This window comes from Sarcophilus harrisii, chromosome 6 (genome assembly GCF_902635505.1).
Source record: "Sarcophilus harrisii chromosome 6, mSarHar1.11, whole genome shotgun sequence".
NCBI classification, from domain to species: Eukaryota; Metazoa; Chordata; class Mammalia; order Dasyuromorphia; family Dasyuridae; genus Sarcophilus; species Sarcophilus harrisii.
The window spans coordinates 128,769,963-128,788,536 of NC_045431.1; the positions used below are offsets into that span (position 1 = coordinate 128,769,963).

General features: G+C 39.2%; 1 protein-coding gene across 1 annotated transcript in view; it reads right to left on the bottom strand.

Moving 5' to 3' along the window:
• Nucleotides 1-18,101, bottom strand: part of MCUB (mitochondrial calcium uniporter dominant negative subunit beta) — a 54,136-nt gene extending 36,035 nt beyond the window's left edge. The window contains exon 1 of the mRNA XM_031942984.1: nucleotides 17,894-18,101. Within this exon, the coding sequence (XP_031798844.1) occupies nucleotides 17,894-17,965 (72 nt within the window). The 5' untranslated portion in view covers nucleotides 17,966-18,101. The remainder of the gene's footprint in view (nucleotides 1-17,893) is intronic.
• Nucleotides 18,102-18,574: the final 473 nt, after the last annotated feature.

Below are 18,574 nucleotides of genomic sequence, written 5' to 3' on the forward strand. Positions count from 1 at the left end.
TCCATGAATAAATTCACTGTAAACTGAGGCACATGCGCTATACAAAATGTATTTAAAGTGATGTGTAATAACTTAACAAAGCGGGTCAGACTGGCCACCTCAGTGAGGTGAGGTGATTCTCTTTATTCATACAAAGAAAAGGAGAGGGTCTGGGTAACTGGAGAGTATTATAATAAGCTACACTGGGGAACTTGGGTGGACATCTGCGTGGAATGTTAACTGCTTTAAGGGATTCAGCTGCCTCTTGTAAACTTAGCTTGCTAGTCAATCTATCAACCTAGAATCTCAGGGGTCCTCAAACTATGGCCCGCGGGCCAGATGCGGCAGGTGAGGACATTTATCCCCTTCACCCAGGGCTATGAAGTTTCTTTATTTAAAGGCCCACAAAACAAAGTTTTTGTTTTTACTATAGTCCGGCCCTCCAACAGTCTGAGGGACAGTGAACTGGCCCCCTATTTAAAAAGTTTGAGGACCCCTGATCCTAGATCAATACCACCAACCCTCACTGCACAAGGCCAGGCAAGGATGGATGACATGTCTTTTGGGGGATGACACCAGGCTAAGCTGTTGGGGCTGAAAGACAGTAAGTAGATGTCCCAGGGGCTAACAGCACAAATGATAGTAACTTTTTCTTCCAACCATACTAACTCAGAGAGGGAAAAATGACATTCCTCAGCTTACTTCAAGAACAGAAGTTTGGCTTGACAAAATGATGGCAGTAATATGGAGTAATGGAGAGTATAATTAATTACAGAATAGAACTGGCTATTAAATGATACTTTTAATTTTAATTTCCTTACACTAGAAGTCTAAGAGCAAAGTGTAAGTGGGGCTTTTGCAGAAGCTAGACATTGAGAAAACGAAGTCCCAACTGGCCAGCCCAGCAAATTGAAAGATGTAAACTCATCAATCCATTCACTATGCCATATCTATAATAAAGTATGAAGGAAGAGTTGCTTTGTAGAAGGAATATAGTCTGAGCTCACTCTCCCCAGGAATCCAGGTAGTGTAAGTGAGAGAGAAGATGCTCCAGGATGCTTTTAACTTCTGCTCTGGTAAAGCTAACCAATGCTAATTTGTTAAATTTCATCACTGCCTCCCAGAAACTCATATTTCTAAAAAGATCTTATTAACTCCGAAACTCACACCTATTCAGTAGACCCTGCCCTTATTGCCATCTCCTCTTGGGAGAGTGTGGAAGAGGGATATCAGAGAACTCCTCCACTTAAGGAGCGAATGCAGGGTACCCATCTCAACATTTCAACTGGCTCAGGTCTTAATCATGCCCCCATACCAGATACCTGTTTTGCCCTATATTGTAGTAGATGCTTAATAAATGTTTAGTGACTGACTGACAACAGAGATGAGGATGGAGTTCATAATGATAAAATAAATATACAATCAAGTAAAATTAATGAAATGTAAAAAATAAAAATACAAAGGCCAGCATAAAGACTTTAAAAGGGGAAATAGACAAGAAGAGCAGTACTAGCATATTAAAAAATATTTCTACTTTTTAAGACATCAAGTTTTATGTGAAAACTAATGATTTCATAGGCAATCCTCTTTTCAGTCTTTTTTTTTTATGGAAATGTTCATGAGTGGTGATGACTGTCAAGTTCATAATTTTTTAAAATATATATTAAAAATGAGAGGGTTCTTTCCTCTACATAAAAATTCTCATTGGAAATATTTCCACTTATTCCTAACATGTATTTTCCCATTACTCTTCAGGTTCACCCGAAATTTTGATTCTTTATTTCATAATATATGATTACCATATATAATATCCTGTTATAACAATTAGCTGCTTAATTATACTCAGATAAAGAAAGTCTCCCTATAACTGTTTTATTTTTAATTTATTGAATAAAATAAGCATTTTCACAACAGGACAATAAAAAGGACGAATGTATATCAAACTGCTAATCCACTAACCACAACTTGCTATTCCTTTTGAATGGGACTGACTGGATGAAGTATTTTTCAGTATTGAATCACATGATCCCTGTTCCCAGAACTGGGATCCTGGATAAGTCATTTGATCTCTGGAGGGAAGAACTTTGAACCCTAAGATGCAGGAAGTAGCAGGAAGTGACAACCTATGGGAGGCAGCCAACACTGGCGACATTGGTTAAGGATGGTTCTGTCCCTTTAGTCTATCCAATGAGAAGACTAGGGTCTTTTGCTTTTAAACCCTGGACAAGCTGGAAGCTGGCCAGGTTCTAGGAGCACATGGTGGAGTTGGGACCTGTCCCACACTCTTTCAAATATGTAATAAAATTATCATATATCTAACTATAAGGCATGGTGCTAGAAGTTTCAAGGCATGTACTACAAGAACAATGGTCTACCAGGGGTCCTCAAACTTTTTATACAGGGGGCCAGTTCACTGTCCCTCAGATTGTTGGAGGGCCGGACTGTAGTAAAAACAAAACCTTTGTTTTGTGGGCCTTTAAATAAAAAAACGTCATAGCCCTGGGTCAGGGAGACAATTGTCCTCCGCTGCCGCATCTGGCCCACGGGCAGTAGTTTGAGGACCCCTGGTTTAGGCTCTGCCCTAAAGAAGCTTATGTTCTAGGGGGAGGAATAGGTAAAAGAATATATGTATAATTTGAACCCACTGGTTCCAATTCTGCTCCCCAAGGCAACAAAATTAATTCCCTCTTCCTTGTGACACTTCACAGCTAAAAACAACTTTTTATCCTTCTGGTCAGTACTCAGTTCAAACCATCACCACCATGATTTAGGACACTCTTTAGACAGATAAAATGATTTTTAGAGTATGAATCCAGTTATGACATTTATCTGAAAATAATTCTTCCTATCTTACATCAGTGAGGCAGCTATCTTGGAAGTCAGGAGGTCCCGGGATCTGCCTTTGGTACATGCTCGCTAGAAGAACCTCTCAGTTCTCAGCTCCAGAAAGCGAGCTCTGTGAAGTTATTAGGTATCAAGAATTTGCCAGATTGCCTTGGTAGAGGGAGGTTACTCACTTGGAAATTCACTAAGCAGATGAAATCACAAGTCCATTACCTATTTCTCTCTCAAGTTCCATCCTGTAGTTTCTTACCACAAATAAGCATAGGCCAATTTATTCTCTCCTACCAAATTTAGAATCATAAGACTGAAGATTGACTATACCTTAGTAGAGTCTTGTAAACAAAGCAGGTATGTATTTTCTAAATCCTAATCTACCATCAATGGTGTCAAACTCAAATAGAAACTGGGGCCACTATACTGTATAGAAAAACATATAGAATATAGATAGATACACATACACATATATATAGCCACATGTTGACTTAGAAAACCACATATTAACATTAAATATATATATTTTACCATCAACTACCGTCTACTGTCATTATTATGTTTTAAGGAAAACTAGATAGGCACAATGGATAGAGTGCCAGGCCTGGAGTCAAGAAAGATTCCTGTCCTCGAGTTCAAAATCCTGCCTCAGACACTGTCTAGCTGTGTGAGCCTGGACAAGCCACTTAGCACTGCCTCAGTTTCCTCATCTGCAAAATGATCTCGAGAAGGAAATGGCAAACCACTCCATTATCTCTGTGCCAAGAAAACCCCAAATGAAATCATGATAGGCTGGACAAGAACCACCACCAATGTTTTACTGTATTTTTATTTGTTTTGTTAAATAATTCCCAATTAAATTTTAATCTGCTATGGTGTCAGTGAGACAAGAGTATTAGCCATCTCTGGTCTATACCATCTCCAGAGTAAAAAAATCACTACAAAGCACCACTAAGAGGGAGCTAGTATAAAGACTAGGTTCAAATCTTGATTCTGCTGCTATCTTCTGGGCACATTAAATTTAATTTTCCTTGAGTCTTTCTTTTCTCAAGTGTAAAACAAAGGTTTCAGCAATCCCTTGCAACTTTAAACCTGTAAGTGGAGAGTCAAGAAGACTTGTGTTCAGATCCTGCCTCTGGGTGCATCTCTGAGTTACCAAAAACCTAAGTAAATCATTTAACCTTTTAGGCAACTTTCTAAGACTTTAAGTTACAGAGGAATTGAAGTTACCTTATGGGAAAGGTGTTTCTCACACAGATAAAATCATAAAGCTCTTCCCCAGCCTCTCCTCCCTACTCCCATCCCTTATAAAAAAACAAGATATTTTTACTATTCTCAAAATCAATTCATTAGTCTTCCAAGATTAATCAGTAGAATTTTAAGAACAAAATTTCAAAGATCCAAAAGAAGGTAGGATAACATGAATGATACCAGCAGGACAGAATGTAAGTAGAATTTGTTATTGTTGTTGTCTCTGAATCACCAGGCCCTAGAGCTACTGCTGACACATAATAAGTACTTTAAAATGTCATAGCCATAAGAACTTTCCAAGGGAGGAGGTGTCAATTCTGATAACAAATAATCAAATAGTCACAAAGATTTCAAAATCTCTGTTAACTCCAAAAATGCCAAAGAACTCACACAGGCTATAAGTAAAAAAAAACTTTCTTTATTCCACTGAGGAAAGGAAATTAGATGTGTAGGGTGAGGACAACCTTTAGTTTATATATTTGTGGATAAAGAATCAAACTGTAGTGTAGCAACAACAGTGAAGCAAAATAACAACCGTGAGTTAAGGCTGTCTAGTGACAAAACATGCATTCCTAGCAGGGCTTCATGGCTGACTGAGCCAGTTGGTGATTTCATTGCAACAGTGTTCATCCAGAAGATGAGCGCAAAGGACTATTGTTATTCTGAGTCCAGGGCACAGTTTATTAGGCCTTAGCTCTCCTAATAATAAAAAGAGAGGGGTAATTTTGGATCCTGACATTGCTAAGTCAGAAATATGGCATAGGAATGTTACCTGCACCAAATACCCCCTACCTCATTCTCAGATTAAAATATTCTATTTTTTACATAGAAAAATATAATACATTTGTCTTTAAACTTAAGTCACTGCTCCTTTAAGTTATTTATCTCAGTGTGATTCATAACTTCACCTATGGTCCCCTGTCACTCATTTACCTCTTTCCAAGTGTTAGAAATCAAACAACTTGACACTGGATCCATTCAATCAGAATCTTTGTCCAGCTTGCATCAGTCAGCCCCTCTCCTCAGTTACAATTCTTCATGCCCCAGTAGCATTATTTGCATATACAAACTTGAATTCTAACCTGAAATTCTAATCAAACAACCATTTTAGTTTTATTTTTTCTCTTTTCCCTGGTCTCTTCTGATACTCAGTACAACTGAAAGACCTCTTTCTGAACCACTTAACAGCCTTGAGGGCATCTCATAATGAACCCAATGAATTGTCAAAAAGATTGAGCTTGGTGTTCTTGTTCCTTTTCTAGGCATGGATTTTTTTCAATTGCTGAACTTCCATTAACTCCTTCCAGAAGTTTTCATATATATGTGGGTGGAGTATAGTTTCTGAACAGAAGCACAGAAAAGAAAGTAGAAGTGATTCTCCCTGGCTTTGTCCAAAAGTATGAGAATGGAATACTGAAAATAATGTCAAGAATTTTTTCTACATGTTTGGTTAGTTTTGCTGACTTGCTTCCTCCCTCTTTTTTAATTCATTTTCATAAGGGATGGCTCTCTTAGAGGAAGAGAAAAGAGAAGTAAGATGATGTAAAAAAAATTAAAAATAATAAAAAAGATATACATGAGAAAATATAGCCAAAGAACAGGTAAGTTAAAACAATATCAGTAATTTAGTAATGGTTGTCCCTGAGGAAAGTGAACTCATCTGAGGAAATTAATCAATAGGCTTTTTTGTATCTATGCTTATCCATCTTTTCCAGATGTTCATCTGCCCACTATTTATGTCCCTTGTCCCAGTAAGAACAGGGTCTTTACACTAATACATTGTTGGTGGAACTGAACAGATCCAGCCATTCTGGATCCAAATTATGCTCAAATGGTTACCAAACTGTACATACCCTTTGATCCAGCAGTGTTTCTACTGGGCTTGTATGTCTTAAAGGGGGAAAGGGACCCACATGTGCAAAAATATTTGTGGCAGCCCTTTTTGTAATGGCATGAAAATGGAAACTGAGTGGATGCCTATCAGTTGGAGCAATGGCTGAATAAATTGTGGTATATGCATGTTATGGAATATTATTGCTGCATAAGAAACGATCAGCAGGGTGATTTTAGAAGGGTCTGAAGAGACTTACATGAACTGATGCTAAGTGAAATGAGCAGAACCAGGATTTCATTGTACACAGCAAGATTATACAAAGATCAATTCTGATGGATGTGGCTCTTCTCAACAATGAGATGATTCAGACCAGTTCCAATGATCTTGTGATAATGAAAACTTTCTCTACCTGGAAAAAGGACTGTGGGAACTGAGTGTGGATCACAACAAAGCATTTTCATTCTTTCTATTATTTTTTTGCAGGGGGTGGGGGGAAGAAGGGGAAAAATTGGAACAAAAGGTTTTACAATCGTCAATGCTGAAAAATTACCCATGCATAAATAAAATAAATAAATAAACAAAAAGCTATAATAATAATAATAAAAAAAAAGAAAATGCATCCATTTCTCCTACAATTTTCAAGATTTCTTCCTTAATCTTTCCTTTGGGATTTATAGGCATTTTCATTTTTAATTACACACAGTTCATCAATCCTCTCTTTTATTTTGTTAATATCTGTTCGTAGGGCTATATGAGATTTTTCTCTGAGAACTGGTTTAATTGGTTTAAGAAATATTGGTATTGACCAACAGGATGATTTCAGAAAGGCCTGGAGAGACTTACACGAACTGATGCTGAGTGAAATGAGCAGGACCAGGAGATCATTATATACTTCAACAACAATATTATATGATGACCAGTTCTGATGGACCAGGCCATCCTCAGCAACGAGATCAACCAAATCATTTCCAATGGAACAGTAAAAAACTGAACCAGCTATGCCCAGAAAAAGAACTCTGGGAGATGACTAAAAACCATTACATTGAATTCCCAATCCCTATATTTATGCCCACATGAATTTTTGATTTCCTTCACAAGCTAATTGTACAATATTTCAGAGTCTGATTCTTTTTGTACAGCAAAATAACGTTTTGGTCATGTATACTTATTGTGTATCTAATTTATATGTTAATGTATTTAACATCTACTGGTCATCCTGTCATCTGGGGGAGGGGGTGGGGGGGTAAGAGGTAAAAAATTGGAACAAGAGGTTTGGCAATTGTTAATGCTGTAAAGTTACCCATGCATATATCCTGTAAATAAAAGGCTATTAAATTAAAAAAAAAAGAAATATTGGTATATTGTCTTATCACTGTGAATGTCTTTCTACAAATTATTAGTACTATATGTCAATGTGTATTTATAAACTGTTTTTACCAATTCATTTTTCAGGATGTTACCGAGTCTCCATTTAGGTGTCTGTTGTTTGTGTCTGCTTTCCTTATGTATGACTATAATAATTATATAAAGACCAGTAAAGGATGGACTCAATAATTCTGCTTTTTTCATTTATAATTTCTCTGTGTCCTAGCACATTGACATTAACCTGCATTTTATCAGCAGCCAAAAAAATTATTAGCATTTCAGACTGACCTCTAATAAATTTTTTTATTTCCCTTTTTTCTTAGGATTTTAGATCTGTGATTTTAATTGATATAGGGCTGAAGTATCAAACATTCCTGCCCACAACACTCTCAAGTGAGACCTCAATCAAACTAAAATGTAATTGGAAAATAGCTAGCGAAATAAAAATATAATAAAACATAATGTTAGTTGAGGTTTTCTAATCCAATACCCCACTGGGACCTTTATATAAGGTTATTGTAGTTATTTGGTCCTTCTCAGTTTACAGTCAATTTTCATGCAAAAATACTAGAATGTTTTGCCATTTCCTTCTCCAGCTCATTTTATAAATGAGGCAAAAATCCAAGGTCACACAGCTGATAAGTATCTGATGCTGTATTTTAAACTCAAGTCTTCCTGACTCCAGGCCAGCCACTATATCCACTGAACTTAAAGTCTTCCTTCTCAAAGGTACCATAGAGAAGAGTTCAGCCCTTTATAGGGGGCTAAGGGAAGCCTAAGAGGACCAAAGAAGTGCCATCTTTTCATTATCTACTGCACTCAGAGTAAATATAAGACTCTTGTCAACACCACTTTTGTCTATGACACACTCCAGGGTTAAATATGAAATGAGAGTTCCAATCCTACCCCTAATCCCGCTAAGGCAATATTCTCAGAGATATCTGTTCTTGGATATTAAGGCTATTGGGTCCTCTGCTCATCTTGGATCCCTTATCATTGGGAACATCTATTTTTCCCTTCCAGGAAAAATCTTTTTATGTGCTAATGGATTACATGGAGTCCTGCCTCCATTCTGGTCAGGTACACATTATTCCTGCTTTCTTTTTTCTAAGCTCTGCAGAACCTGTCCCTCTTCCCCTGTACTCCCATAGATCCATTCACAGGCTTTGGAGAGTACTCCCATTGAACCCCCCCTCTTTGCTGCTATGGGAACTGCAGGTAGAATAGGAACTGGGATGGATGGCCTATCTCTCACCTAGTCTCACTATGGATCCAAAAGGATTACCAAGATTAGTCAGAACCTCAATTCCCTCACTAAACTAGAGATTAATTAATTAATGAATCCCTTGCCACTGCAGTTCTCCAAAATCAACATCCTGTCCTGCTTTATAACAATATAGTCTTTTCCTTTGAGAAATTAATCTGGCCTCCAGTTATTTCTTACCTATTGAACTACTGAATTTCAACTACCCAGGAAGTTCCACTATACCCAATTGTGGTCAGTTCTTTTCTTTTCTTTTTTTTTCCCATTTTAATAGTATTTAATTTTTCCAATTACATGTAGATAGTTTACAACATTCATTTTGCTAGAAATGAATTTCAGAATTTTTTCTTCCTCTATCTCTTACAGCCTCTCTAAGACAACAAGCAATCTGATAAAGATTATATACATCTACAATTATTTTAAAAATATTCCCAAATTTGTCATGTTGGAAAAGAAAAATTGGAACAAAAGGAGAAAATCAGCCCCTCCGCATTCACTTCTGCATTCATTTCTAGACATGACTTCTTTTTTTTGGGGGGGGGGGAATAAAAAGACAAACTTGAAGGCAATGGTGGCTATGTCAGCTGAAGTAAAGTTGAAGGAACTTGAAACATTTAGTTTGGAGAGATTTGGGAAAGTGAGAGGAGGGGGCAAGGCTAGAGAATAAATGACAACTACCTTCAAATGTGAAGTACTTCAATATATAAGATTTGAATCCAATTGTTTTTTTAGTTAGTTACAGATAATATTCTGATTTGATCAAAACACAACTGCTTAACACTAAGAACTGTCAGAAAAGTATATTGGCACTCTCAAGAAGGAAGAATACTTCCTTATTTTTTGATCTTTAAGCAGAGACTGGATTTATGAGAAATGCATTAACTGTATATGCTGGCTAGAAGAGATTAAAAAACGTAAAGTCAAAAATATATATATATATATAATCACTTTTTATAGTGGAAAAAAATTGGAACTTGAGGTAGTGCCCATCAACTGAGGAGTGGCTCAATAAATTCTGGTATATGAATGGGATACAATACTATTGAGCTGTTAGAAATGATGAAGAGGATAGTTTCAGAGAAACCTTGGGAGATCATAAAGACAAGCAACTTTTAAAGACATAAGAATTCTGACCAATCAAATGACTAAACACTATTCCAGTGGGCTCATGAAGAGCCTTCACCTTCTGACTGAGAGGTCAGTGCGCAGACTTAGGATGCAGAATGAGACCTTTTCCTTTCTTTTTTTTTTTTAAGATAGCCAATGCAGGAATTTGTTTTGCTTGTTTGTAACGGACTTTTCTTTTTAAAGCTGATGGTGGGGGAGAGAAGGGAAAGAGAGAATATAAAAGTAAAATAAATTGAAAATTTAATAAAATTGAATTATTTTAAAATTAAAAATTATTTTAAAATTTTAAGACAATTCCTGCCTTCAAATATTTACAACCCTTTCTTTTGTTTTGTTTTTAAACATAATGCCCCAAACTGAATATAATACTCCAGATGGGTCTAATCCAATCAGAATACAGTGAGATTACTTCCTTTAATTTTTATTTGTACTGTTATTGATGCAACCTAATTTTATTGAATATGTCAGAGTGGTTCAGTGACAGGAGAACCAGTCTTGTAGTTGCAAAGTGATTACAAAGTCAGCTTTGGAGGCAGAAAGACCTAGTTGTAAGCCCCACCTTTACCACATCCTGGCTGGGGTCCCTTAAATATCTCTATGTTCCAGGCAACTTTGGAAAATAAATTATTGAAAGTTTGTTGCTCTATCCTGGAAGAGAGAGTTTCTTCAATGTACATAAGCTGAGACCCCCCCCAAAATTGCATTAGCTTTTTCTTTTTTTCCCCCATTTCAACAGTATTTAATTTTTCTAATTACATGTAAAGATAGTTTTCAACATTCATTTCTGTAAGATTTGGAGTTCCAAATTTCCTCTCTCTTCCTCTTTATCTTCTCCCTTCCCCAAGACAACAAGCAATTTACATGTGGGAAAACTTTAAATGTATTTCCTTATTTGACATGTTGTGAAAGAAAATTAAGAGCAAAAGGGAAAAACCACAAGGGAAAAAGAGCAAACAAAACAAACAAACAAAAAAAAAAGGTAAAAATAGTATATTTTCAATGTACACTAGTCTCTATAGTTCTCTCTCTGGATGTGTATGGCATTTTACATCCCAAATTATTGGAATTGTCCTGGATCACTATTGCTGAGGAGAGCTAAGTCTACCATAGGTCATCATCACATAATCTTGCTATTACTGAAGCAGGTTGTGGTCCCTTTAAGAAACTGTATTTCCTATTGATCTCTGATTCCTTTCAGATTCCCAGCCCCTAATGGCTGAGGCATATCCTCCCCAGTCCAGGATGCCAGAGCCTTTGATTCAATTATAAATCCTGGTCAAAAGCATCCCTTTGAATTCCAATAGGAGATCTGGGCTTGTCCCAGCCCACACTGGATCTGAGCCAGCTTAGGCTCTCCCAGCCCCGACTGGTTCAGATCTGTTCCAGTTGTCCCAGCCCCAATTCTGACTTGCTTGGGTTGCCCAGCCCTCACCTATTCTGATCTGCTCAAGCTTCCCAACACCCACTAAAATACCCAATATAATAAGCTTCCATCACCTAAAGTCTTTGCAGATGGACCTTGCAGCTCCCTTTGCTGCCAGGACTTTCTGTCCACTGAGAACTGCATTCTCAGTGAAAAACTCCATTTTCCATAGATCTGCCACTATAGAAGTCAGTCTCTGGGTAAACTGATTTCTATCTAACAATAAACTTTCATTTTGCAACTCATATTCGGGAATGAGAGAATTCTTTCACTCCTAAAACCTGCGGCTGATTTAAAGGGGATTCTTAACAACTCTCTTATAGCCACTAACCTCTAGACCACCAGGAATCTAGACCACTCTAAACCTCATCATTACTATGTACAAGGTTCTCCTGGTTCTGGTCACTTCATTCAGCATCATTTCATATTAAGTTTTTCTGGGTTTTCTAAAATCCAGCAGCTCATAACTTGTTTAGCCATTCCCCAACTGACAGGCATCTACTCAATTTCCAGTTCTGTGCCATCACAAAAAGAGCTGTGACAAACATTTTTGCCCAGCTGAGTTCTTTTCCTTCTTTTATGTTCTTTTTGGGATACAGAGTCAGTTTTGACACTGATACTTCAAATTGCTCTCCATAATGGCTGGCGCAGTTCATAACTCCACCAACAATGTATTAGTGTCCCAGTTTTCCCACATCTCCTCCAACATTGATCTTGTCTTTTCAAGTCATTTTAGCCAATCTGATAGGTGTGAGATTGGTACTTTAGCATCATACAATATACTTTCAGTCAACTAAATCTCTTAAACCTTTTTCACATGAATTTGCTGCCAAGCTGAGTTTCTTGCATTCTATAGTAGCACAAATGATTTTTTAAAAATTCTTGTGAAATCTTTATACGTATCTCCAGTCAATTTCATCTTCTTAGTTTGGCCTATCATTCCAGATTGTCAAAATCTTTCCGAAGCCTAACTTTAGCATCCAAAATATTAGCTAGCCTCCCCAGCTATGTCACTTCCAAATTTGATATTTATAAGATTGTTGACCCAAAAAAGGCCAAAGACTTACTTAAGTCTATGATTGCTATTTCTGAATAATAGTTTCTTTTCTGTAAATCAGAATGTGCTTAATAAAATAAACTGCACAAAATTAAAATTTAGGAAGCAGAAGACAATGAGCCACAAGAACGACAATTATTAAATGCAAGAGTTGTAAAAAGAACAAACTAAATTAATAAATTGTGATTAGTTTACAAATCAAGTTTAGTTAACAAAAGGCTAAACTCCATATTTAAGCCATAAGCATAGGCTTCATTTTATTTTTTCAAATTGTAAAGACTGCTTGAAAGAACTCAATTTTTATGTCAGAACATCAACACATATCAAAGATTTTTTGGTCCAAAAAAGCAGGGAGTTACAATTAAGAAATACACAATTAGCCAAGGAATTTTAATATAAACATTATTCAGCAAGCATAGTAATTACTCAAGGCTGGATCCCCACCAGCATCAGCAGGAGTCACTGACTATCCTGACAACAGCTAAGCTAGAATGCTGACATGAAAAAGATGCTGTTATAAGAAATATACATGAATACTACTGAGGTTCACCAATACAGTGGGGTACTTCTTATTTAAATGACCTCGAGTTTCCTTTGTAGTTGTCTCTTCTTTCCCCTCTTCCTCCCTCCCCCTTCTGCTACATTAGGGCTGTGCTGAAAAATTATTTCTTTATACCTACAAAACTTTGCCATTCAGTCAGTCATTCAATCAATCAATCAATCAGCATGCATTTTATTAGGAACCTACTGTGTTCCAGGAACTTTCCTAAATGACGGAGATAAAATGGCAAAAACTCAAGGAGCTTATAGTCTCACCAATGTGAGAAAAAAAAAAAAAAAGGAACTTTTTTTTTTTTTACTTAATCGTATTTTTCCCAATTACATGTAAAAATAGTTTTTGATATTCATTTTTGTAAGTTTTTGAGTTCCAAATTTTTCTCCCTCTCTTCCCCTTCCCAAAAGAGCAGGCAATCTGCTACAGGTTATACATGTACAATCATGTTATTAGTCACATTATGAAAGAAAACTCAGGACAAAAGAGAAAATATCAAAAGAGAAAATAGGACACTTCAATCTGCACTTAGTCTCCATAATTCTCTCTGGATGTGAATGGCATTTTCCATTACAAGTCTATTGGAACTGTCCTAGATCACTGCACTACTGAGAAGAGCTAAGTCTGTTTCTATGTATGATACATACCCTTTGCAATTCCCGACCCACCTCAGTCAGCATCAGTTCATATAAGTTTTTCCAGATTTCTCTGACATCCACCTGCTCATCATTTTCCATTGAACAATAGCATTCAATCACAATCATATACCATAACTTAATCAGCCAACTTCCACTTGATGGACATCCTCCCAATCTCCAACTCCTTGCCACTATAAAAAGAGCTGCTACAAATATCTTTGCCATGTGGTTCCCTTTTTTATGATCTCTTGCAAGACCCAGCAGTGGCAATGCTGAATCAAAGGTATGCACAATTTCAAAGCCCTTTGGACATATCTCCAAATTGATTTCCAGAATGGTTACAGCACTTCACAACTCAAACAACAATGCATTAGTGTCCCAGTTTCCCCACATCCCCTTTAATATTTATCATCCTCCATCTCTGTTTGATAAATATGACACCTCAGAATCAATTTGCATTTCTCCAATCAATAGTGATCCTGAGCATTTCTTCATTTATATATCTACAGATAACTTTTAACTCCATCTGAAAACTGCCTGTTCATATCCTTAAAATGAGAATATTTTCTACAAGTCATTCTACTTTCATATAGTTTTTATTTATTTATTTTTTTTGCTGAGGCGATTGGGGGTAAGTGACTTGCCCAGGATCACACAGCTAGAAAGTATTAAGTGTCTGAGGCTAAATTTGAACTCAGGTCCTCCTGACTTCAGGACTGGTGCTCTATCTACAGCACCAACTAGCTGCCCCAAATCATTCTACTTTCCTAAAAAATATATTCAAATTTTAGAAGATGCCAACACAAAAGAGAAAGTCTTCTAAGACATACCAAAGGACTTAGTATTTCTAAATCAATGACTATGAATTGTCAAATTCAAATGTTCCTGCTTTTTCTCCCTAAGTTTATATATGTTAGGGGCCTATGTCAAAGACTATTTATGGAGAGAAAACATAATGGAGTAAGAGTTTTCAACTTCAATGGCTTCAAATACTTAATCACAGCTCTTCATCCTATGTCACTGAAACAAGACCTGGAAGGCTGGTATTCTTAAGAGTTTTGAGAAGAAGCCAGACTTCTCAAAAGATCTCAGAAAAAAATCTGTCATTTTTTAAATCTCTGTAGAGAGATAATCATGGGGAACAGGAGAAGCAAGTAAATATTTTATTATGCGCCTAGTATGTGCCAGGTACTGTACTAAACAATAATACAATTAGGTCGTGTCTAATTCTCTGTGATGTCATTTGGCGTTTTCTTGGCAAAAATATTGGAGTGATTTGCTATTTCTTTCTCCAGCTCATTTTACATATAAGGAACTGAGGCAAACAGGATTAAGAGACTTGCTCAGGGTCAAATAGTATGTATCTGGGAATTCATTGGAATTCATGAAGAGAAATCTTCTGATCCCAGGCCAATTATTCCATCTACTGCTCCATCTAGATGGTCTATGCCCTATGTAATCTGGGGCAACTTCTCTTCAGGCCTGCCTCACCTGTAAAATGAGAGCAAAAGACTAGAATTTCAGATCACTTAAGAAACTGTGATTTGGTTTCCCTGAGCTCCATGTAAAGAAACCCCTAAGGTCTATCCATAGAGGCTTGCCTTTCTTTCCTTAGTGCTTCTCAGTATCAGTCACCATTGAGGTTCTTGACAGATTGTGGGGAAAAGAAGTACCACTTAGTTCACTTTAGAGAAGAGTTGGATTCAATTCAAATTTAAAACCATAACGGAAATAGAAACAGGGAAGGAACTAATGCTTTTTTAGATTCACGCATAGAGGAGAAACAGCATCAGGGGTAGAGAATTTTGCACCTCTATGATACACTCATGCCCAGAAGCTATCACACAGTCCCTGCATATACTAGGTGCTTAATAAGTATTTAATAAGTATTCTATATCTCTAGAACACAATAACTCTCGAGGAGCAGAACAGGCTTAAAGAATGAGATAAAGAGGAGAGTATTTCAAGAGAGGTAATAAACATAAGCATTGTAAAGTGTCCAAAGTCCATTGAGGGCTTCCATCTTTCTTCCCTAAGAAAATTGAGAGAATTGTTTTACTATATTGTGATGGGGAAGAGGAGGTGGTAATGTTCAAGAAATAGTCTTTTTTTTCTCTTTATTTTATTTTTTTATTAAAGCTTTATTTTCAAAAAGTGCATGGATAATTTTCAACATTCACCCTTGCAGAACATTGTACTCCAAATTTTTTCCCTCCCTATCTCCCACCCCCTCCTCTAGATATACTCAATGTATGTTAAACATGTGCAATTCTTCCACGATTGCACATTCCACAATTACTGTGGTGCACAAAAATCAGATCAAAAAGAAAAAAAAATGAGAAAGAAAACAACAACAAAGAGTGAAAATACTATGTTGTGAGCCATACTCAGTTCCCATAATTCTCTCCTCTGGGTGCAGATGGCTCTCTTCATCACAAAACCATTGGAACTGGTCTTAATCACCTCACTGTTGAAAAGAGCCATGTCTGTCAGAATCGATCATCATATAATCTTGTCGCCCTGTACAATGATCTTCTGTTCTGCTCACTTCACTAAGCATCAGTTCATGTAAGTCTTTTCAAGCCTCTCTGAAATCATCCTGTTGCTCATTTCTTACGGAACAATAATATTCCATAATATTCATATGCCATAACTTATTCAGCCATTAACTGATGGGCATCCACTCAGTTATCAGTGTCTTGCCACAACAAAAAGGGCTGCTACAAATATTTTTGCATATGTGAGTGGATCCCTTTCATTCCTTTATGATCTTTTTGGGATGCAAACTTAGTAGAAACACTGCTAGCTTAAAGGGTATGCACAATTAGATAGCCCTTTGGCACAGTTTCAAATTGCTCTCCAGAATGGTTGAATCAGTTCACAAGGAGTACAATATTAATGGATTCCCTGCGCTATAGAGAACTCTGCAGCAAGGTGAAAGGAATTATAAAGTGAAAACAGAGAAATGGAATCAAAACTGTTCTCTTCTCAACCAGTTCTTAAGTAAATTGTGGTTGCCACTATTTTGTACACAGCGGAAGTCTCCAAATTAATCTGATATTTAAAAAGAAGAAAGGATCTCGAGTTTCCTTTTATTTTATTTATCTTTTAAGAGTAAAAGAACGGAACATTAGTGAGTGCAAGGGATAATATTGTAAAAAAATTACCCTGGCATGGGTTTTGTCAATGTTATTTAAAAAAAAAAAGCAAAAGAAATCTGATCTGCCTTTAGGGTGTGTCTTCAAGTTGTCTCTTACAAGACTTTAGGATCCTTGGCTTCAGTCAAACTCTAATGCAATTTTCATTACTTATGCTATGCTTTCTTACTACCGTTTTGTGTTTTTTTGTTAAAGCCACAAGCTCCCCCTCCCCCTTTTTTCCCCCCATTTCCCCTCCAAGGACCATTTCTGAATTGACAGTCAAACAGAGGTGTCTAACCAACTCATCCGGCTTAAGGAAGATGACTCATCCACCCATCATGGTCCAGAATTACAAAACCAAAGGAATCGTTCCTTCCCCCTTTGAAAAGGGAACTGGTCATGTTTTCTGAGAATCCGGATTCCAAGTACCACTCCCCTCTCCCGACAAACCAACGCACTGTACCACCTTCTGCCACCGTCAGTCCATCAGCCTTTCTGTTTCACTGGATCACAGCAGATTCCCACTCCCACCTCCACCTCCACTCAGGTGGGTTTAAATGCTAAACTGGCGCGGAAGCGAGTTCCCTCCCTTCTGCAAAGATCAAAGGTGCTTTTATTTTCCCGTGGGAGGTTTAAGGGATTGCTCCGTCAGTTTTACTCGCTCGTGGGGGAGGGCGTGGGAGGAGAATACTTAGATCTCCACCACCACAAGAACTACCAGGAAGCAATTTAGGTGCAATAGACCTTCGAATTTGAACCTGAATCCAGCCGCCACCTGTGAGAGCTCGTACAAGTGAGTGAAAACAAATCACTCTCTGGAGCCGGGGACTTACTTCCCTTATTATTATTATCTTTTTTAAATAAAAGGAAGGGTTTGGGCTCGGGGGTCTCTGGCGGTTCCTTCCAGCTCCCCATCACAGAATCATAATTCTATGCTCTGAGCTAGGAGAATCCGGCCAATCTCTCGATTGACCAATCAGCTAGACAGGGATTTGTGAAGCAAAGCCACAAAAAGCAGACGCAGCCCTCCGTTCGAATCTAATGGTGAAGGCGGCATGCACGCACGCTGCGCAAACCGGGGGTGAGTTTCAGTCCGGGGACCGGCGCCTCATACAGATTTGCTGCCTTATTGATCTGAGTTTCCTCATCATTAAGCGATCTCTCCTTGGTCTGGCGCTTTAAGCCTAGGAGCCCACGCTCTTCTCCCGGATCGTTTCTTCAGTTTAAAAAAAAAAAAAGGGGGGGGGGGCTTGCCTATTAGTCTCGGGACGCTCAGCCTCCCCAAGCGAGCCCCCGGACCGGGGTGACGCCGGCCAGCGCGGTCCCTCACTGCTTCCGTCCCCGCCCCGGCGGCTCCCGCTCACACCAAACTTTGCAAAGTCCCCCAGGGCAACACTTTTCCGGGCGCGCGGCGCGCCGGCCTTACCTGGACGGCGGCGGCGGCGGCGGCGGGCGCCCGGGACAGGGCGGGCAGCAGCCGCCGGCCAGCCAGCAGCATGTCGCCGGGACGCGAGCGGGGCGCCCCGGAGGGTGGCCGCTGGGCGCGCAGCTCCGGCCCTCGCCCGCGCTCGGGACTGAGGCGGCCCCGGCCCCGCCGCGGGAGGGGCCCCGCCGCGGGAGGGACCCCGGCGCCCGCCCCGCCTCCGCCTCCGCGGCCGAGGGCAGATCAAAGGGAGGGCGTGGTCTTCTTCCCTCGCCAAGTTGGCACAAGCTCGAGCGCCGCCCGCTTTTCTTCCCGCCGACCCACAACTCCCTAGTCTCCCCAAACCCCCGTCTCGCGCTTTGTATCTCCACGGGGGGGGGGGGGGGACGGCCCCGGCGCCCTCCCGCCTCTGCCCACGCGGGAAAGCGGCAGCTCCCCAGGGCGCCTCGGGAAGGGCCCAGGGGGGCTGCCCCTCCCCCCCCCGGGGCTGCCCCTCCCCCCGCCGGGGCTGCCGATCGCGTCCCCGTCCCGTCCATTGGGGTGGGAGCGGGAAGCAGAAAAAAAGAGCGGGGGGACGCCCTGGGGGCGAGGGGCGCAGGGCGCGGGGCACCGAACCAGAGAGAAGAGAACAGCGCCAGGGTGTGGGGAACAGAGGCCTGCCGAGGAAGGGAGACGCGGAGCACA